The sequence below is a fragment of the Chlorocebus sabaeus genome, chromosome 22, assembly GCF_047675955.1.
Source record: "Chlorocebus sabaeus isolate Y175 chromosome 22, mChlSab1.0.hap1, whole genome shotgun sequence".
Taxonomy (NCBI): Eukaryota; Metazoa; Chordata; class Mammalia; order Primates; family Cercopithecidae; genus Chlorocebus; species Chlorocebus sabaeus.
The window spans coordinates 43,356,060-43,378,452 of NC_132925.1; the positions used below are offsets into that span (position 1 = coordinate 43,356,060).

Below are 22,393 nucleotides of genomic sequence, written 5' to 3' on the forward strand. Positions count from 1 at the left end.
AAAACAAACTGTGCCTCTACTTATTGCCAAGCAAATGCTGACTTCACTGGTGCCTGTTGTCTTCATTAAAAGTTCTGCATCAAAACAAATACTATAATAAATATGTTTGTTATATTTTATTATCTGTTCTAGAGATCATCTTTTTATCTTTTTAACTTACCCACATTTTATGTCCTTAGATGCCTTTAACAGGCCCACCAGGCCTTCAGTTAAATAAACAAACCATTAGGCTGAGACACTATGTCAAAATGGGCACAACTAGCAGGCTATTAGTAAATCTAGACACTTAAGAATTTTAACCTTGACAGAGATACTCCAGGGGGAAAAACATTTTAAATATTCTAGCCCAAGGAAGCCCCCAGCAATGACTCAGTCCAAATACTGTGAAATCTATACTGTATTTCAGATCTTCCTGGGCTCTGCAGGGATTTGAATTAATCATCTTTTAGACTCATGCTGGGTCAGGAGGAAGGACATTCATTGCTTGGTTAATCATCGGGGAATTTTTTTCCCTGGCCTGTGTTGGGAAAAGAAGGAATATTTGTTGAGGGACTCTTTTTTTTTTGAGACAGGGTCTTGCTCTGTCATCCAGGCTGAAGTCCAGTGGTGCGATCAGCCTCGACCTTGCAGGCTCAAGCAATCCTCCTGCCTCAGCCTTCTGAGTAGCTGGGACCAGAAGCATGAGCCACCACGCCTGGCTAATTTTTGTATGTTTTGTGGAGATGGTGTGTCACCATGTTGCCTAAGGTGGTCTCGAACTCCTCGGCTCAAGTGATCCACCTGCCTTGGCCTCCCAAAGTGCTGGGATTACAGGCGTGAGCCACTGCACCCAGCTCTGTTGAGGGACTCTTAAAGGTAATTTGCAGATTTCCTGCACACCCTAATGGGCACTGAGCCCCCAGAAAAGCGAGGAATTCTAGGGAATGACTCCCTGCACTGCAGGGGAGGTTCAGCAACCTCTGTGCTCTCGTCCATCTTGGGAATGCCTGCTCCCATGGCAGCCCTGGCTCTACACACAGTGTGACACGGTCCCTCCCTGCAGGGAGCTTACAGTCTGGAGAGGAAGATAATTAAACAAGCAAGTAGAGTAAAATGAAAGTGAATTTTCCCGGAGTAAAATGCTTTCTCCTCACCTCCAGAGGCCCTGCATGGTGTGCCCCCGCCTTTCTGAACTCACTTTCTATCACACTTCCCCATCTACTTTACTGCAGCCAGAGGCTGCCGTCTTGCTGCTCTGAAACGAGCCAATCCTGCTCCCAACTCAGGGCCTTGCACTTGCTATACTGCCCGCCTGCAGCTCTCTTTCCCCAGGCCATAGACGCCTCTGAGGCTTCCTTCCTCATAGCACTAAAGATGCACCCTCTCACCCCCTTGATTCACACACCCTGCTCACTGGCTTTTTCTCTTGATAATTATTCCTTTGTGACCTGCTCATGTTAACAGCAGGTGCCAGCATTTAAAATGAGGCCAGGTGCTGATTGCTGCCCGCATCCCCATCAGAATGTAAGCCCCCTGCAGGCAGGGCCCTCAGCTGTCCTGTCTACTGCAGTTTCCCCAGAACAATGCCTGGCACTGATCAACACAGGCACGCAGTAAAGACTTGTTGATAAGTAAATGTAATACTAGAAGCACGCGGTGTTCAGGGACAGCATTCTGGGGTGATTAGGGTAGACTTCCCAGAGAAAGTGACATTTGTGGGGGTTTGCGGGATTTGGAGAAGAGAGTCACTGACGAGGGGAGGCAGAGAAAGCATGAAGGGCTGGCCGCAGAAATTGTGTCTGAAGGCTGCAACAGCAATCTTGATGATTCCAAAATCTCAGCAAAAGGCGAGAGGTGAGAAAGAGCCCCTGCATCCGGCCTTTGGCACAGTATCTGCTGAGCTCTCAGAATAAGCTTGCTTCCAGCAGAGCTGCCCCTCAATCACCCCCAAGAGAAGACAACGGGAGGGACATGTGTTGCTGCATGGCGCCACCTTGTGGCCAGAGCCCTTGGAAGCAGGCATGTGTGTCTATGGCTTGTGTCTGGCTGGACACCTCCCTCCTCTGATTCTCTGATGCTCTTTCCCTGGCCAAACAAACAAACAATACTGTGGCAAAGTGGACCCTCTGGGAAAAGCTCTCCTCAGTCTTGGCATTTGTAAGGGCTGTACCTTGTTTAAAGGTGGGCTCTGCTGGACAATCATAACCACAGCACATACCTATGGAGGGTATGTGCTAACCTATGCTCTGGGGATACTTTGCACATTCATTCACTTAATCCTCACAGTACTGCGACTGTCAGCATCTCCATTTCACACAAGAGGAAGGTGAGGTCGGGTATGCTAACTAACGCCAGGGTGCAGGGCTAGAAAGTGGCAGAGCAGGACTCATACCCAGGCTGCTGGCTCCACATCCGTGCTCCCCACCATGGCCCGGTGCCACACTAAGGGCAAGAGAGGGCTGGACCTGGGCAGCTAAGGGAGAGGTGGAGCAGCAGTCAGTGCAGTAGGGAAGAAGCACCTCCACAGCGATCGTCTCCCCCAGCCCATGCTGTCCAGGACCCAGAGCCAACAGGGCTGCCAATCAAGTCAGAAAAACTCCACAGCGGAGGACAGTGCAGGGAGCAGCCCCGAGCCTCCTGAGTGTCTCAGGGCACTGTGCCAGGAGTGTCGCTGTGCCAGGCTCACCCTGCTCCAATCCTGTGCCGAGAGAGCCCAAACGCTGCCGGGCCTGAGTGTGCGGCTGCGTCCTCAGTCTTATTCACCATTTATGGTATCTGAGCCTGTCTGGTCTTTACAGTCCAGTACATCCCCCACACTGGGAGGGAGTTCTGTCATGCAGGCCTCTTCTCAGAGCAAATCCAAACTTCCTTGGCAGAGTTTTTGCCTGAGACCTCTCTGTGCTATATTTTTTTTATTTTTTTGATGGGTGGTGAACCTTCAGGCCCCAGCCCCCACAGGCCCGGGAGTCCGGAGGAAGGCCCTACAGAGTTCTTGATCCTTCGCCTGGGACTCCCACCTCCGGGCTACTCTTAGCTCAGCTGGGTCTCTCTAATCCAATCTAAACACAGGCAAGCCAGGACAGACACTGGATTAGTCCTTGGCTGCGGCTGTGGAGGGAGAGTCTCAGAAAACAGAGGGCTAAGCCACGCGGCCCTACGTGTAGCATTCTGACTCTTGCTGCTCCTTACTAGACTCTGGGGTTGGGCCACGCTGGCCTCCAAGAAGATTCCCCAGGTGGAAGGTGAGTCCTGCTCCCTGGCCCTCAGAGACAAGGCTCTCAGCACTTCAGGTTTCCTCTGAAGTCTCATTATCACAATTTCCTGAGCTCCCCACCTGGCTCCCAATGAGTTATGAAGTTAGAACTATGAGGATAAATGGGTAAGTGTGTAAACCAGAATCTGGCTGGCACATTCCCAGAGGCCAGAGCTGGGCTCTGAGCCCAGTGTGGTGGGTTTCCTGGAAGGAAGGGGTGGACCAGTTTCCCAGTAACAACTCCATGCGGAGGCACCTCTTCAGTCAGAGCACCCAGGGAGCGTGCCCACTCCCGGCAGAGAGCTTCATGGAGCTAGCGTCTGCCACATTCTGCACCAGTGCCAGTTCCTTCGTCCCTAAGGGACTGACATTGCCCAGCCCACAGTGGCCAGTCTTCCCCTTCGAGCCAGGGGATGTGCCCTCTGAAAAAGGTCAGGGCATAGGAATGAGCACAGGCTTTAAAGTCACAGGCTGTTGGCTCCAGGCGCCAGTTTTGCAAACTAGTATGATGCGCTTAGGCAAGTTACATTAACTTTCTGAGACATCCAGAGCCTTCTGTCTGAAATCAGGACAGCATCCTTGTCCCCTAGGCTACTGAGGTCTCAGTGAGAGAATAGGGGTGAGGTGAAAATATTTAACATGGTAAGCCACAAATGTTCCTTCCCTTTTCTGCGAAACTTCCTCCTGCAGCCAGCCTCCCAGGCAGTGGCTACTCATACAATACGGAGATGTTCCTGACAGGCCTGAGCCCTGGGGAATGCAGAGATGTATTCTCCTGCTTGTCTGCTGGGAGGCCAGTCACGCTGTACCCCGTGCTAGCACCAGAGGACCCAGTCATGCACAGAAGTGGGGGGCATAGGCTCAGGGTGAGGGTGGGATCAGGCTTACCTGAAAGCCCCGGACCCAAGAAGCACTTCTGTGGGAACTGTCACCAGGCCTGCTGATACCACAGCCCAGACAGATCTGTCTTGAGTCTGTGGCTCCCTGCAGTTCCTGGGGACTAAGTGCTTGGCTGATGAATGGATGACCATGATAATCAGATTACTGGAGACTAGGCTGCTGAGTGTAAAAACAAGCCTGGGCCCGTGAGTAGAAGGGGGGCAGAAAGGGGACAACCTGTGGCCCTCTGGAAGCCTCAATATGCACACTGTGACCCAGGGTCCCCCAGCATGCAAGGGGTCACTGGTGAGGCCACTGTCTGCTCAGGGAATATGTGAGTGCTCTCCCAAGTCTTTCTGTAGTGTGTGAGGTTTTCTTCTGACCAGACCTGGAGCTTCTGGAGCTAAGGGAGTCCTCATCTCTTTCCCCCATATCTTTCCGTGGCCCCAGTGGAGTGAGGCGGTGAGGAAAAGCCCACCTCTGATGGCAGACCCTTGTCACTGTGAACTCCTAGAGGTCATCTCCCTCATTTCCTACCTTCAGGTGCAGCACTTTTTAAGGAACCTCTCCTCTGCCCCTAAGAGGCTGCAGCAGCCACTCCTCTGTTACAGCAGCTGCCGCTGGTAATGGTGTAAAGAAGTGCCATGTGCACCTCTGCTCCCTAGATTTTGGCTCATGATACCATTTTCTACAAATGTGCCCTTCCTCCAAAGCAGAAATGTCTGCAGGAAAGGTGCTTCTACCCGAGTGCCCGGAGGCTCCTACCATGGACGGTGACCCGGGCGCTGCAGGACACCTGCCCCAAGGCATTCTCAGCCAGGCAGGTGTAGGTGCCATGGTCCTCTGGCAGGGCATCCTGGATGTGGAGCTCAGCCACGCCAGCCTCGCAGGTGGAGTGAGCGTACTGGATGGGCTGTCCTGTGGAGGAAGCACAGGAAGGTTCAGGCCAGGCAGCACTGGCAGTAGGCATGGGAGTAGCCCCATCCTCATCAGGGCTGCTGCTGTCATGATGCTGAGGCTTGTCATGCTTGCTCAGATCCATTGAAGGCTAATAATGTACCACGCACATCTCCAGCCAGCAGGACAGAGGCTTATGGGCTGGAGAAAGAGCCAGGGGCTAAGGAGATGAAGGAAAGGGAGTAATTGTGTGGTGGAGGAGGAAGACGGGGCCTGGAGGGACTGGGAAGGGAGAATCCGGAAGAATTAAGAATGTAGGGGGGAAAAGGACACAGTTTTGGGCATTCTGTGTTAAACAGTCTCCAAATCCACATCCTCAACTTCACAGAATTCTGAGCCTGGAGAGAATCTGATGGGGTCATCTGGCCCATAGCCCAGCCTCAGGCAAAACAGAGCTTTCCTTGGCTGAACATGGGGTGCCCAGCTCTGGATGTCTCCAGAAATAAGGATTCCATTTTCCACTGTAGATATTTATCAAAAAGCAATTCTGCATCCCAATGCTGCAGTTAGGTGCATTTATTCTATGCAATTAGGTGTATTTTAGGGTTCACAGAAAAGGTAAATATAGGGAACTAAAAATGACTCGGTTCCTTTTTTCCAGAGTCCCTTCCATGTGACATGTTCCAGGTCACATAAAGTCCTGCGTGGAGACAGGAGTGCATGCAATGAGCTTCAGTGGTTTCCTTAATGCTCTATGTTTCGGGGAGTTTATCATTCTGGGATGTGACTTTTCATTTCCAGGAAAAAAAAAAAATCTCATTACTGAAGAGTCTGGCCTCCGAGCAGGAATGTGTCCAGCTGCCATATAGGAAGCAACTGTCAGTTTCTTCCCTTGCCAGGCCCCAGGGTCCTGGTTTGCACTTCATAAAATCGGGGGCGGCCAGTAGGGGAGGGAGAAAGGACACAAAGAAGTTGTCTCCCTGCAATGCAGTGTTTTCTTCTGCACATAGCAACACTTCGTGTCTCCATGACAGTTTGGCAAAGAGATCGGCTAGCACACCATAGGACCAGAGGGAAGGATTCCTCTCAACCTCCTGCATTTCATAAAAGTGAGGCTGAGGGCTGGGAAAGGCAGGGGCCTGGATCCTGCCACTGAGAGAAGTGAGCACTGCTCTTTGTTTTTATTTTTTGTCACAATGGTACCCTCCAAACCTCTCTTCCTTGACAATACGAGTGCATTCTCTGACTGCCGCCAATATGTCTCTGCTGTCCCAACATGTGCTGACAAGCCTTTTGAGAGCTCTCCTTTAACTGGAATGTAACTCACTGTGGCCCCACAAAAATAGGATGGGGTGGAGGCCCCAGAAAGGAGCTGTTGGCTCAGGGCACATCAGAATTGGGAGACATTAGGCTCTCCCAGCTCGGAGGCTGGGTTAAACCAGAGAAGCCAAGGAAACCCAACTTGAGCATGATCGCCCTCTAGTGGAATGGGTGTGGAAACGCTAAGAGTCGCTGAGAACACAGTTTTGAGTGATGTAAACTAGGAGACAGCAAGCTACGGTTCCTGGGCCGAATCCGAACTGCAGCTTGTTTTTGTAGCGCCTGCAAGCTAAGAATAGTTTTTACATATTTTAAATGGCCGGAAAAAATAAAGGGAATATATTTCATGACATGTAAAAATTATGTGAAATTCACATTTCAGTATCCATAAAGTTTTACTGCAACATAGCCACATTCATTCTTTCACATACTGTCTATGGCTTACGTAATGTTTTTCTTTTATTTTTTGAGATAGGGTCTCACTCTTATTACCCAGGCTGGAGTGCAGCGGCTAAGTTTTGCTAACCCTGGCTAAGTTTTGCATTTTTTTTTTTTTTTTTTTTTTTTGTAGAGACAGTTTCGCTATGTTGGCCAGGCTGGTCTTAAACTCCTGAGCTCAGGCAATCCACCTGCCTCAGTCTCCCAGAGTGCTGGGATTACAGGAGTGAGCCACTGCGCCCAGCCTCCTGTGGCTGCTTTTATACCACAACAGCAGAGTTGAGAGTTGTTAAAGAGGCTGCTGTATGGCCTGAAAAGCTGAAAATAGCTACTACCTGGCCCTTAATAGAAAATGCTTGTTGATATTAGACTCTGTTACTAGTCCTTAATGCCCATATTGCATTCCAGCCACAAGGAGGCTGCCTCCTTGATCCAATAGGACTTCTGTCCTTTGCTGTGAGGGCTGGGAGGGAAGGCAGATCTCAGTTCTCACTTACCTACCCAAGAAGACTACAAGTAGGAAGACTAGATGGCACTTCCTCTCACTCACTAAAGATAGCATCTAGCAAAGCCTGAGCGAACTACACCAACAAGGAAGGTTCGCAGGCAATACATCAATGACGCAGACACAACTGGGGACTATTTGGTGCATAGGTGCTGGGGGCCACTGTTTGCTCTCTCTCTCTCTCTCTTATTTATTTGAGATGGAATTTTGCTCTTGTCACCCAGGCTGGAGTACAATGGTATAATCTCGGCTCACTGCAACCTCTGGCTCCTGGGTTCAAGTGATTCTCCTGCCTCAGCCTCCGGGGTAGCTGGGATTACAGGCACCTGGCATCATGTGTGGCTAAGTTTTATATTTTTAGTAGAGATGGGGTTTCATCATGTTGGCCAGGCTGCTCTTGAACTCCTGACCTCAGGTAATCCACCCACCTCAGCCTCCCAAAGTGCTGGGATTACAGGCGTGAGCCACCGCACCTGGCCCACTGCTCTCTTAAGGAGCCTATTCTATTAGATGTGAGAGTGAGCTGAGATCCCAAACCTTCTGTTCCAACCTATCTTCTGATAGATAAAGAAGCTGGTACCCTGAGGGGTGAGGTGTCCAAGGTCACTTAGACCACTCAGCAGTGAACGGTGCCTGTGTCTCCTGACTCTCAGCAGGGCCTCTTTCACCCTCCCGGGGGATCCATCTCATCAATTTAATGGACTGTTCTCAGTCTTTTTAAGTCAGAGTTCTCCCACACTGTTGAAATTAAATGGTCCTTTAAAAAGAAAAGGGTGATAATATACAGCAAATGATTTTTTAAAGGACCTTACTTGACAAAAAAAGAGTTGGCGAGTCTCTATAGGACTATCACTTTAAAAGGATAACTGGTCTGTGAGGCCAGAACCACCTGCCACTAAATAAAAGGTGAGATCACTCAAGGGACTTCGGGAGTGGTTCATTAGTTTGTTACTTTATTTGTTCATTTATTGACTCAAGAAACATTAATTGAGGGCCCATTATGAGTTTGGCCATATGAAAAGAAATCCAACTGCTCGTGCCCCTATGTGTCAGGCATCTCATTATCCACTTTATAGAAATGATCTAACTTAATTTCACAACGATATGATTCCCACCATGCAGATGGAGAACTCAAGCCTCAGACAGGAGTAGTAACTTCCTCAGTCAGTCGGGACCAGGATCCCAGTGCCCATGCTCTCTCTGTGCCCTGTGCTTCCTTCTCATAGCACCGGGATGTCCAAGGCATAAATGGCTCAGAGGGAGAAGTGAGAATTCAGGCACGGCCAAAGGGCCCAGGGGATGGGAGCAGAGAGCTGGAGCAGGGGGCACTCACCATTCAGCAGCCAAGTGATCTGGGGCACTGGAGTTCCCCGTACGGAGCACTGCAGCACAAAATCCTGGCCCTCAATGACGGTGCAGTCCTTCAGGACACTGGAGAAGGAGGGGGCCACCTCCATCACAGCAAGCCCTGTGAGGGAAAAGGACAGGTCAGCTCAGATCACAGCTTGCCTGCTCTGGTGATGCCTGCAGTCACCCCAGCCTCCCAGGCACGCCTCACTGTCCTGGACACCTGGGTACCCTCGGCAGCCTGCCTTTGCCTTATCTCTCTTCACACTTAGGAAACAGGCAGCGCCAGTGGTGTAGGGACCTGGAGCCTGAAGCAGAGTCACCAGCAGGGGCTTTTTCATAGTCACAAAACACCCTAGCCCTGGGGTGCTTGGAACCTGGAGCCTTCTTGCCTCTGTGATCCAGGTGCCTCCTGTTTGGCCTTGGCTTTTGCTACCCTCGAGCCTCCGGAGAGCTCCTTCTGCCTTGTCGGTCCTACTCTACTTTCTAGTGTCTCTTATCTTCTTTAATATGTCCCATCAGTGATTATACAATCTTGTATCTTTTTACTTGTATAAGCCACAGGCTTACAGGTGAGGACATTTCCATTTTAAATTATTACGATGATTTTTTTCCAATTCCAGAACTGAATCAAAGGACTCACACGTGCTCCAGTTTTCTAAGCACAGTCTGAGCCCGTCTAGGTCAGGGCTCAGAGCTGCCAGGGACCTGGGGATGTGCACTAATGGTGCCTGTGTGTAGTTTGAATGCACATTCTGGTTGAGAACTGCTGAGCTGAACTTTCCAAAAGCCTTCTACATCAGTGACTTAGGGGACATTTTCTAGTTTGGGGACCTTAATTAAGAGCAATAGGAATAATCTCTTCTATGACAACCAGAACATGCTGTACATGTGTCAAGGTGGCTGATAGCTGAGAAAAGGTGGAACTGGATTTGGTGCTTAGAAGATATATCAATGGTGCTTTTCAAGACAGCCTATTCAATACAGAGATGAGAGGAAATGCCATATTATACTGCAGGGGTTTATGGGCAAGAAAACTAATAAAATTTGAGGGCCTACTATGTGCCAGGTACTTTTCAAGATGTGATTGTGACAATGCCATTAGGTTGTTCTCTTGAGTTCATTTTACAGATGAAGTTACTAATTTCCCATAGTTGAACTCGATGCTGAAGCCAGGTTTTACAGCCAGCTCTGACTGTACAGTTGCACTTTCTCCTCCAGATCCTAGGGGAGGGTAGGCGATGGGAGGGCAGTGGCAAGACAGAGTGATGGTGTACCTGGACAGGCCTGGCACTGAGGAAGGGTCAGACAGACCACCTGGAGGAGGTGGGGAGGCACCCTCTCCACCCTTTCCCTTGGCCAGTGTTGAACTCCCTCATTAGAGAAATGCCTTTAGGAGTTATCAAAAAGGATATAGGCTTTCATGCAAGGTCAATTTGGGTTAGAAATATATTCTCTTTTACAAGGCATGTGAACTTGGACAAGTCATTTAACCTTACTAAAGATCAGTATTCTCATCTAGAAAATGGGTATGATTTTCTTATAAGATTGTTGGGATAACTAAGTGAAACAATTCAGGTACAGCATTTAGCACAAAACCTAGCATAGCACATCCTCAGTGAGTGTTAGCTTTTACTATCAAGTAAAAGCTGCACATAGAGACTCCACTTGCAGTAAACATAGTCTAGGGATGAAAGAGAGAGTAGGGATAGAGTAGGAGCTCGAGGGGCTCTCAAGTGGAAGGAAGATTTTCTTTTCTTTTTCAGCATAGGGACAACTAGAGCATGCTTGTAGGGAGAAAAAATAGGTCTCTCAACAAGGGAAGGGGAAAGATTGAAGAAGTGGTGGAGGAGTAAATCATTGTTAGATCAGATCCCTGTGAAGATGGGAAAGGATAGAAAGAGAAGTCTTGGGAAGGGAAACAGACAGGTATTCTGCAGTGTAGGAAAACAGAAAGAGAGAAGTCTGTAGGGGTAGCTAAAAGAACACCCATCAGATGACCTGCTTCATGGTAAACTCATCTGCCAAGAATTAACTAGGATGTTTAGGAACTGGAGAAGTTTTAGAAAAGCGAGTGTCTTCATCAAGAAGACAGGATGTAGAATGGCAGAGTAAAGACCTCTGAAGACCTACTCCTCCATAAAAGCACAACAATACTGGCAAAAAGAGTCAAAAGCAGTGGTTTCAGAATGCCAGAAATTAACCACAGGCTTGCAACATTCTGAGAGCATTCATTAGAAACAAACATCCAGGTGTGGTGGCTCACGTCTTTCATATCAGCACTTTGGGAGGCCAAGGCAGAAGGATTGCTCGAGCCACAAGTTTGAAAACAGCCTTGGAAACAGCAAGACTCTTGTCTCTACCAAAAATATAAAATTAAAATATTAGCCAGGCATGATGGCATGTGCCTGTAGTCTCACTTAGTAGGTTGAGGCAGGAGGATTGCTTGAGTCCAAGAGTTTGAGGCTGTAGCAAGCTGTGATCATGCCATTGCACTCCAGTCTGGGTGACAGAGCAAGACTCTGTCTCTAAAAAGTAAAAACAATAAACAACAACAAAAAACCCCAAACAACAGTACCCTGCCCCTCCACACCCCAAAAAACAAACAACAACAACAACAAAAACAAAACATACAGCTGAATCTTGGTAAGAACAGCAAGCCATGTGCTTTCTCACTCTTGTCCCCCTTGCCCTAGCTCTGGGGTAACTCTGAAAACCAACAGTACCTATGGTACTTGTGAAAATCAGCCACTTAGCAAGAGGTAGGATGGGTTCAGAGCTCCTGAAAAACCCCATCCCTAAGAAAATGGTCACTATTTGCCCTGTCTGGCAGCTCCTTCAATAGCTCCATTTTCAGGGTTGTCTTTAACCTGACTCAGAGTTTACTCTGTGTGGATGGCCCCATCTCCAGGGTGTTTGTTAAAAACAATCAGTAACAATTGTTTAATATTACAGCTACTTGAGACAGCAATATCATTTGGGGCTAACAAGAGTCTGATCAAAAAACTTAAAAGGAAAAACTGGGGAATGAGATGTCCAGGACTTTGAAAAACTCTGACAGATTCCTGAGAACTGAGAAGCCCACATGGATGTGCAGGGCTGTGAGCCTGCCCAGGGAAGATGTAAGAAGGCCCTCTTGTCTCACCTTTGGCTGACTTGGAGCTTTGGTGCAAGCAGAAAGTAAAAGCTAAAGCAGACCTGTAAACTGCTGGCCAGAGCACTGAAGATGGGTGTAACACACACACAGAGCCCCTTGGCAAAGGCAGGGAAACATATTAGTTCAAGGTGTTAAAGGAACTCTCCATTCAATCAATTAGCTAAACTAACTAAGCAGGGACTTCTGTGGCCACACATGACAAATAATCCAGCCTTTACAGAATGAGAGAGGATTACTGTAAATCATGTCTGGTAAATGACTTGTATCCAGAATATATAAAGAACTCCTGCAACTCAACAATAAAAAAGTAAATGACCCAATTAAAACATGGGTAAAGTATTTGAATAGGCATTTCTCTGAAGGAGATATGCAAATGTCCAATAAGTATATGAAATGATACTCAAAATAACTAGTCATCAGAGAAATGCAAATCAAAATTGCAGTCAGGCTAGGTGTGGTGGCTCATGCCTGTAAACCCAGCACTTTAGGAGGCTAAAGTGGGAGGACTGCTTGAGCGAGGAGTTCAAGACCAGCCTGGGCAAATAGTGAGACCTTGTATCTACAAAAATAAACAAAATTAGTTGACTATGGCGGCACGTGCCTGTGGTCCCAGTTACCCAGGAGGCTGAGGTGGTAAGGATCACTTGAGACTGGGATGTTGAGGCTGCAATGAGCTATTATCATGCCACTGCACTCCAGCCTGGGCAACAGAGTAAGACCTTGTTTCAAAAAAAAAAAAATCATAGTCAGATGATTGTGAATGGCTATAATGAAAAAATGGAAAACAGGCTGAGTGCAGAGGCTCATGCCTATAATCCTAGTACTTTGGGAGGTTGAAGTGGGAGGATCACTCAAGTCTAGGAATTTGAGACCAGCCTGGGCAACATAGTGAGACCCCCACCTCTACAAATAATAAAAAAAAATTAGCCAAGTGTGGTGGCAAGCACCTGTAGTCCCACCTACTCAGGAGGCGAGGCAGGAGGATTGCTTGAGCCCAAGAGTTCAAGGTTACAGTGAGCTATTACCATACCACTGCACTCTAGCCCCACTGACAAAGCAAGACCTTGTTTTTTAAAAAAAGCAAGCAAGCAAACAAGAAAATAACAAGTATTGGTGAGAATGTGGAAAAACTGCAACACTCATACATTGCTAGAAGAATGTAAAATGGTGAAAAAGAGTTTGTTAGTTCCTCAGAGGGTTAAATCCAGAATTACCTTATGACCCAACAATATATGTGGTCTAAACCTCCAAGCTGAAAACAGGTATTGAAAACAACTCGTACATAAATGTGCAGAGCAACACTTTTCACCATAGCTAAAAAGCAGAAACAGGCCGGGCGCGGTGGCTCAAGCCTGTAATCCCAGCACTTTGGGAGGCCGAGACGGGCGGATCACGAGGTCAGGAGATCGAGACCATCCTGGCTAACACAGTGAAACCCCGTCTCTACTAAAAACACACACAAAAAAAACTAGCCAGGCGAGGTGGCGGGCGCCTGTAGTCCCCGCTACTCGGGAGGCTGAGGCAGGAGAATGGCGCAAACCCGGGAGGCGGAGATTGCAGTGAGCTGAGATCCGGCCACTGCAGTCCAGCCCGGGATACAGAGCAAGACTCCGTCTCAAAAAAAAAAAAAAAAAAAAAAAGCAGAAACAACCACATGGACCTCAATTGATGCATGCATAAACAAAACATGCTATATCCATACGATAGGGTATGATTCAGCCACATGGATGAGTGAAGTACTAACACCTGCTACAACATGGATGAACCTTGAAAACATTAAGCTAAGAGAAAGAAGCCAGACACGAAAGGCCATATACTGAATGACTCCACTTAACATCAAATGTTCAGCAGGGGAAAACCCATAGAGACAAAAAGTAGATGAGTGGCTACCAGGGGTTGTGGGGATGGGAGAACAGGGAGTGATGGCTAATGGGTAGGATATTTTGGGAGGGGTAATGAAAATGTTCTGAAATTAGATGATAGTGATGGCCACACAACTCTGTGAATATATTAAAAACCACTGAATTGTATACTTTAAAAGGGTGCCTTTTATGTTACATGAATTATATCTCAAAGTTGTCACACAAAACACAACAAGATAGGGAATCAACCTGAGATATATTACCCCATGATGCAAACAGGCTAAAAATAGTCCTCTACAAGACTTAGAAAAATTCGTAGCAGAAGAAGCCACAGGAGAATCTAGGCGCTCTGGATACGCCATTAACCTGTGGTGGACCTGACACCAAATTTCTGTCCCCCACGCAGGGACAGAAACCTGGCCTGGATGATGAGGTTTGATCTCCTAGACCTGTGAACTCTTCCTACTGGCACTCCCACCTCCAAATGGCATGGATAATATTTCTTGTAAAGGAATTCACAAGATTAGTAAAAATCCCAGTTAAACAATAGTTAAAATCCCAGTGAATCAATAGTATACAGTGAAAAGTAAGATGCCCCATTCCTTCCTGTGGACCCCCAGTTCCCCTTCCTAGAGGGACTTGTGTGCTCTTCCAGAAATGATGTCCGCACACACAGGCATCTTTTGCATGTGTGTACATAGATCTTTTCTTCCTTTTAGACGTGAGCCTGCACTTTGTTCCTCTCCCTTCCTAGTGCATCTTGAACATGTTTTGGCATCAGTCTACAGGATGCTGTCTGGCATTCTACTATATGGATACATCACTAAGTTTTTTTTTTCTTTTAGAAATGTGCATTAGGAAAATTTTCAAACATAGACAAAAGTAGACAAAGCAGTGCAGTGAATTCCTATGTACCAATCTCTCAACTTTTATTTGTATCAATATTATTTTATTGATACTCCTGTCAGTGCTCCCCAAACATGAATTATTTCTAAGTCAAATATAAAAAACCATATCATTTCATCAGTAAATAACTCAGGATATATCTCTCAAACAGATGAACTTACAAAAAAAAAAAAGTAATGAGACCACCATCACATCTTAAAACACCACAAATTCCTTTATATTAAATCTTATCAGTGTCCAAATTTTCTTGATGTTCCCATAAAAACTTTTTAAAGATTATCTCAGTCAGAGTTGGTACAAGATTATAAAAAATTATTGTAATTGTTGATGTTACTATATACCTTCTAATCTAAGTTTTCTGTAGGGTGTCTTTTTTTTTTTTTTTGCTTGCAATTTGTATGTGGAAAAAAAAATGGGTGAAAGTTATTTGTTCTACAGTTTCCAGCAGCCTGCAATTTGCAGATTCTACTCTTGTGGTATTTGTTAATACATTTCTCAAGTGTATGGCATGGGTGGAGGGCCTACACATGCATTTAGAGTAAGGGGGAAATTTTATAGAGATAGGTACAATAATATTTATCATAGGTATGTTATAATAGTGAAAATGGAAACAATTTAATTAATTCAACAAATAACAGCATACCTAAATTAGATACAGCCATTCCATGCAATATTATATGGCTACTAAAAGTCATGCTTTCCAAGAATTGTACAAAAAGATGTTAATATCACATGGGCAAATTGGGATAGAAAGCAGTATACAAATACCACAATGGTAAGTTTGTATAAAAACATTAAAATATAATTTATTTCTGAGTCATAAGATTATATATTGTTTAAACTCCCCACAATGAACATACATTACTTTTATAAACAGACAGTACAATAAACATAAAAGATGTGGGATCCCACATCATCTCACATTACTCTAAACCTGTATATTTAATAAACACTCAGTTCTCTGTGGTTACAAACGTGAGTCACGATACTATTCGAACAGCTGAGGGACCTAGGAAAGGCAGCTGTCAGCTGGGCTGGGCGTGGGGCCATGCATGTTGATTTTGAAGTGATTCTGATGTGAACTCCTGATTATGAATCACTGGCCTGGAGCAACATACTTGGCCCTGGCATGTGGTTGGGGGTGACATTTCTGTCGGGCTGTGCACCAAGGCAGGGGACTGTAGGAGATGAACCATCTGCAGAAGGTAAAGCACCCCATGACTGGTTGTCCCACAGAGAATGCAGGGTGACCCGGAGAAGTGTACTCACTTTCCACTTGGAGGGTCCAGCTACAGGACACCTGGCCTCGGGCGTTGGAAGCAGTGCAGCTGTATGTCCCACTGTCCCTGGTCCGGGCTCTCAGCAGGCAGAGGTAATGGGAGCCAGCATCTTCATAAACCTCAATGCTGCCTTCCTGTCTCCTCACGGGGGTGCCTTCCAGGAACCAGGCCACTCCAGGCTTTGGAATCCCTGAAACTACAGGGCCAGGTGAAGAACATGAGCTCCCTGTGCCCTGCAGAGCATCCCGTGCTTGTGAGGTAGGTGGGGAAGGCGTGAGCTGGAGGAAAGGGATCAGTCTGGTGTGGAGCTGCCCTCGCATCTCTGAGTCTGCTTCCTCACCCTCAACCACACTCCACAAGACGAAACCTCCTGAGACAGACTCAGGGGCCTTGAGGAGGATGAGTACAGGGTGATGGGCCAGGTCTCCAGGTTGGCCAAAGCCAGGCAAGGGGACCAAAGGGCGGAGGAGACCATGAGGTTTGTTTTCTGATGTTGGCAATAATGAGGGTGTTTCTTCTAGGGTGGTAAGAACAGGGCCGGCACTCTATCCAACAGCAAACCACAGGCTGCTGTTAGGGGTCTCTCTGGAGTAAAGGGCGTTTCTACAATGAGTCCTTCCTGAGGGGAAGGCTCCGTAAGGTGGTTTTCTAGGGGAGCTAGCCCAAGAAGATGAGTGGATATAGGAGGTGCAGACCAGCTGGGTGCTGAAGGAAGAGAGTGGCCACCAAGGGGCTACATTTTGGCAACTGGTGACCCTAATTACCTCTACTCACCTTCACATCTGAACTTGACAGTTTGATTTTCCCTGACCTCCTGGCTTTGGGGCTTGCTCTCAAATTTGGGGAATGCTGAATCCTTCTCGCCCTCCATGGGGATTCTCCTGGTAGCAGCCTTGCTCACAACGTCTTGGCTCCCCAGGCCAGGCTGCCTGGTGGGGAAGGTGGCTGGACGGGGTGCAGCTGGCCTCTTCCTCTCTTCTCCAGAAGGTGATAGGGCCCCCAGGCCTGGTGCTCTTGGTTCCGGCTGAACTCTTGCGGCCCGCAGGGTGATGGAGCTGGAAGTCGTCTGAAGGACCGGGGTCTGCCGGGCCGTTCTGGACGAGTCCTTGCATGACTCCAGCTTGGACTCCCTTGGGGGCTGAGGCTGGCTGTTTGCAGCCCAGGCTGGGGAGCCACCTCTCTGGGGGCTGGAGCAGTTCTTGCTTTCGGCTGCAGCCTCCAGACTGTTCAGTTTCAACTCCTTTGAGATTACATTGGTCACCTCCCTCCTGACATCGGAATTGGTGGCTTTTGTTTCTCTCCCAAATGACCTGTGTGGTGGTGAGGGTGGGGGTAGGGTGGGTGAGGAGAGGGGAGAATAGAATGATCATCTGGTTACTCACACACATTACTCATCACAAGCATGGATTCCAGGGGTCACAAAAGCCCACAAGTTAAGAGCAAGTCAGAGCATCTTTCTCTGCAGCGTGCCCAGTTTCCCAAGCCAGAGCACAAGCAGCCATTCCCGACACGTGCCTGCCCTGCAGCCCTGCAGAGCCCTGCTTTCCCTACATTTCCCTTCTCCACTGTGCCTCCCCAGTTCAGCCCCTGCCTCCGGTGTCCCATGTCCACTCTGCCCTCTCTAATCTATTTTCTATACAGTGACTATAGTCGATCCTTTAAAAACATTAATCAAATTATGTCATTTCAAGCCCGAGAATTTTCCAACAGCTTTTCCACTACATTAAGAATGAAACTGAGCCCCACAAGAGGGCCCACAGGAATGCCAGCTCTGGCTGCTCCTGATCGTACAGACACCGTCCCACCCCTCACCAGGCTGTGGCCACACTGGCATCCTTCTGGGTCCCCATGGGCTCACCTCTTGGTTCACAGCTTCTACACACTATCCCTGCTTTTCAGAGCACACTCCCTGAGCTTGTCTTCACTAGCTAACATTCCTTTGCACAGGTCTAAGCTCAAATACCAAGCTCCGAAATGGCTTCCTGGCCCCTCTATTCTAATCAGTGCCTTCCTGTTGTCCTTCCTCACAGACACATCCCAGTTGGTAATGAGCATTTGTGTAGCTCTGCTGAAGCCCTCCTCTACGCCCACCCCTGCACACCCAAGCATCTAGCACTGAGCCTCACACACAGGAAAGAGGCTCCTGCTGGGTCTGGGCTGGATGAGGGAACAGAGTCCGCCCTGGAATGAGGAAGGTGGCCTTCTCAGAGCAGTGTTCTTCCTCAGGACGCTAACCAGAGAAAAGACTGTGTAGATACTGAGAAAGGTGGTGATAGAGTTTTCCAGTCTCAATACTGACAGCAACCTGAGATAGAACCTGTGTGTCATATTACACTAGGAGAACAAGACAAAACACCCAAAATAAAACAACACCCTCCAAAAGGCCAATTCTTCTGCCCCATAAGATGATTCAGAAATTCAGGGCATTTCTCGATAACATCCCTTCTTTCCTTGCAGGGCATTTCAAGATGGAAAATATAAAAGTCACAAAGCCTAGACATACCTATTGGCACTGTCCAAACCTGGAAAAAGGGGGAAGGGTGGAAAGACTGTTAGTAGAATGCCGTATGCACCAAGCTTTCCCTCCCCAGGCACTTCCCCATCACCGTGGTCCCAGCCAGCTGGCTCCTTCCAGCTTCCCTGGTGCTGAATGTCTTTGGCCTGTGAGTTCCCCCCAGCTCTGGAGAACATTGTCAAAGCTTCAGGTGCTGCCCTTTGGGCTTTTTAATAGTGGCTGGTGCTACCATACCCTGAGGGCATGGAATCTATTTCTGTTCACTAAACAGAAGGAAAAAAAACCAACCCAGGGACAAACAAACATCTACTGAAAATTCCAAACCCAAACGCTGTAGCCTACCATTGTACAGAAAAGCACACTGTTAATGTTACCCAGTTCTCCAAAGAAAAAACATAAAATACATATTTTTCCTGCTATATTTTTTATCAAATTTTATCATGGTAGATTTCAAAATATACAATAGTAGAAAGATAGAACAAACCCTGAAAGCCATCACCACGATTAAGGAGATATCACATTTTGCCGGTCTTATCTATCCATTTTTGTTTTCTTTTGTTTTTGAGTATTTTAAAACAAATATGAGGCACCATATTTTGTCATGGAGTCCACCAGGAGGGAACAGCATTTAACTCAACGCCAGGGCAGGCACACATTTCTCTGGGTGTCTGATGGCAGCTCCTTATCTAGCAGTGAGCCACCAAGTCAGGTTCTCTGGTCAGGACAGGATTTCTTGTTTTAATGATGTCAAGTGAAGTAGAGAATACCAGCGCGCACTGTGCACAGTACAGTCGGAATGGTTTCCTGAAACTTGCTTACCTACATATACATGTTTTGGGTTGCAATGTACTGTGAAATATATTTCTCTCTGTAGATTGTGAAAAATATCCGGGCCAAAAAAAGTAACGAGCAAGGAGGAATCGTTTCTGAGAAGGAGATGCAGAAGAGAAAAATCAGAAGAAAAGAGGGGGACACAGAAGGAGGAAGGACTGAAAGCCACTTCCCTTCCTGACCCCCGAGTTCCTGCTCCAGTAAAGTGACGTGCAGCCCCTTCCCCATCCACGCACTCCCTCCTCAGCCTGGACTTCCTTGACCTCCTGGAAGGACCAGCCTGGACCTCCTCAGGAACCAAGGAAGTGTAAGGAGGAGACGTGTTCAACGAGACTTCCAAGGAAGAACTGACAAGGCTGATGACTCAAGGAGAAAGAGGCAGGGGTCAAAAGGATGCTGGAAAGTCCAGTCTGGGTGTAAAGAAACATGGGAACCCTGGTAGAGGGAGTCAAGTCAAAGGATCGCCTGACTTGAAGGACAGAGTAAACTATGAGTAAATTCTGGGCAGGTTAAATTTGGGGTGATGGCAAGATGTTAGCAACGTTCATTCTTCCAGTTGGCAATCAAAGATACAAAAGTGAGTCCAGGTGAGAAGAAAGGACTGAAGACATGGAGGGGGAGAGTAGAGGAACACAAGGGAAGGTGGTAGCCAAGTGCAGGGCATCTTCTCCGTGGCCAGGTCAGTGCTGCCCCTGCTCACCCTTTCTTCTTGTCAAAGACCTGCCCCTGGCGGCCGGGCAGGGAGGCTCACGCCTGTAATACCAGCACAGACAGGCCAAGGCAGGCAGATCACTTGAGGTCAGACTGGCCAACATGGTAAAACCCTGTCTCTACAAAAAATACAAAAATGAGCCAGGCGTGGTGGTGCGTGCCTGTAGTCCCAGCTACTCAGGATGCTGAGGCAGGAGAATCACTTGAACCTGGGTGGCAGAGGTTGCAGTGAGCTGAGGTCATGTCACTGCACTCTAGCCTGGGCGACAGAGCAAGACTCTGTCTGAAGAAAAAAAAAAAGAAAGATCTGCCCCTGGGGAGTGCGTGGGTGTGTGAGTGGGCCACGTGTATACACACACAGGTGCGCAGTGAACAAGCAGCTCCTCTAGGAGGGTGTGGCACCAGGCAGGGATCGTTCTGCACTAGCCCTCCACTGGTCGATACCTTGGATGGAAAGTTCAGCTGACATCGAGGCCTTGCCTGACCCGTTCACTACCAGGCATGTGTATACTCCCACGTCATCTTGGTTGACTCCATGGATTTCCAGAACCTGCATCCCGTTCTTCTCAGACATAGACACACGGGCACTCGGCTGCAGTGGAACATTTCCCTGTGGATGGCAATGGGGTAACTTGGTCATACAAATCTGCTTCCCTACTGGCTGTGTCCTCCTGCCTCCTGCCAATCCTGGCGGGACAGACTCCAGGGCCGGGGCAGCAGCGCCCTCTGCTGTGGGCCCTGTCAATGCGCTCAGAGAGCCGACTTTAAACAGTTCGGGGGCCCTGATTTGAGGTCTATGGATGTGGTGTGGTGCTCTGTCCCACTTAGAGCAGATGCCTGGAAACGGTTTCAAAGGAGGCTGAGTTTGAGGTAGGAAACCCCATATTCCTCACTTCAGTTTTTCCTTAGCTCCCTATTCCTTTTAGCCTTTTCCTAGGGGAGTTCAAGAGAATTACGAAGCAGGTAAAATGTGTCAATACCCACTTTTACCCAGGCATTCTATCTCTGAAAAACCTATTCCCCTGGCCATGACTCTACCTGTTCCCCTTGGATCCTTACTGCCCTGTTTAACAGCCATCCCCAACCCCATGCCACTGCCTCCCTTGCCCGCCCACCTCTCCCACTGAAGCTTCACTTCCCTCAGCCCTGAATGATTTATAAATCCCTTCCACATGGAGCCTCCCGACAATATTTTGAGGCAAGTGGTATTTCTGTCTCACAGATAAGGAAACCAGGGTTCCAAGAAATCAAATGACTTATCCAGCTTCACAGGCTTTATAAACCAGGGAGCTGTGGCTTGACACCTAGTACCCTAACTTCACAGTCCACTCTCTTGAGATTGTCAGGCTTGTCTTGACTCAGAAGTTTTCTGTTATTTTGTGTGTGTGAGAATTGTCAGAACACTGTGTTCTGAGTAACAGAGGGAGAGTTGTAATGGGGGCAGGAACATGCATCACTAACAAACATACAGAGAACCCCTGAGAACTACCTGAAACAGGAGGAACAGAATCAAAAGACTCCTACTAGTTGAAGGGTCTAACCCTGAATTTTCAGGGTCCCTAAGGCTGTGATATGGTTTGGCTGTGTCCCCACCCAAATCTCATCTTGAAATGTCACTCCCATAATTCCCATGTGTTGTGGGAGGGACCCAGTGGGAGGCAACTGAATCATGGGGCGGGTTTCCCCATGCTGTTCTCATGATAGTGAATAAGTCTCACGTGATCTGATGGTTTTATAGAGTTGTTCCTCTGCACACGCTCGCTTGCCTGCCACCATGTAAGGCATGACTTTGCTCCTCATTCGCCTTCTGCCGTGATTGTGAGGCCTCACCAGTCATGTAGAACTGTGAGTCCATTAAACCTCTTTCCTTTATAAATTACCCAGTCTTGGGTATGTCTATTAGCAGCATGAGAACAGAGTAATACAGGCTGGATCAGGGTCAGGGCAGACAGAAACCTCACCTTGAGCCAGGTGACCTGCGGTTGGGGCCGGCCAGTGATCTTGCAGGAGAATCGTCCCATCTGTCCTTCTTTGACCACAACTCGGCCCAGCTTGGTAGCAAACTTTGGTGGGCACTCCCCCCAGATGCTAGGACGGGTCTCCACTGCTGGAGCTGAAAATCTATCCCTGTAAGAAATTGGCAGAGAATCTAGTCCCAGACAAGGCAGCAATTCAACCGTCCTCTCTCCACCTCACCCAAAGGCACTAAGTTGAGGTCAAAAGCCATCAAAGTGTAGCCTTCCCAATTTTATGCCTCAGAAACTTTCTCATGCTCTCTCTAGAAAAATGTGTGGCACCAAAACCTATTTCCTCTATCTCTTGGGCATGCAGCTAGACTTCATTTACTAGCCTGCCTTGCAGTTAGGTATGCCTGAATTTCACTAAGCTCTGGCTGAAAGCCTGGATTTTGGCCAGGAAACCATAAGTGGAAGAGCTGTATGCCACTTCCAGGGCCGACTCCTAAGAGCCTCCTGTGAGGCTCTGCAGTCTCTCGTCCACTCTGCTGGTGAGAT

At 47.9% G+C, this 22,393-nt stretch overlaps 1 protein-coding gene across 4 annotated transcripts in view; it reads right to left on the reverse strand.

Annotated features, from left to right (window-relative positions):
• The window catches only part of MYLK (myosin light chain kinase), a 276,708-nt gene that overhangs the window by 106,566 nt on the left and 147,749 nt on the right, over positions 1-22,393 (reverse strand). For all 4 annotated transcript variants that reach the window (XM_007985581.3, XM_038003419.2, XM_007985580.3 and 1 more), the window contains 7 exons: positions 21,842-22,007; positions 20,325-20,490; positions 18,327-18,345; positions 16,598-17,133; positions 15,813-16,019; positions 8,605-8,739; positions 4,877-5,029 (listed from right to left, as the gene is read on the reverse strand). In XM_007985581.3, the coding sequence (XP_007983772.2) occupies positions 4,877-5,029; positions 8,605-8,739; positions 15,813-16,019; positions 16,598-17,133; positions 18,327-18,345; positions 20,325-20,490; positions 21,842-22,007 (1,382 nt within the window). The remainder of the gene's footprint in view (positions 1-4,876; positions 5,030-8,604; positions 8,740-15,812; positions 16,020-16,597; positions 17,134-18,326; positions 18,346-20,324; positions 20,491-21,841; positions 22,008-22,393) is intronic.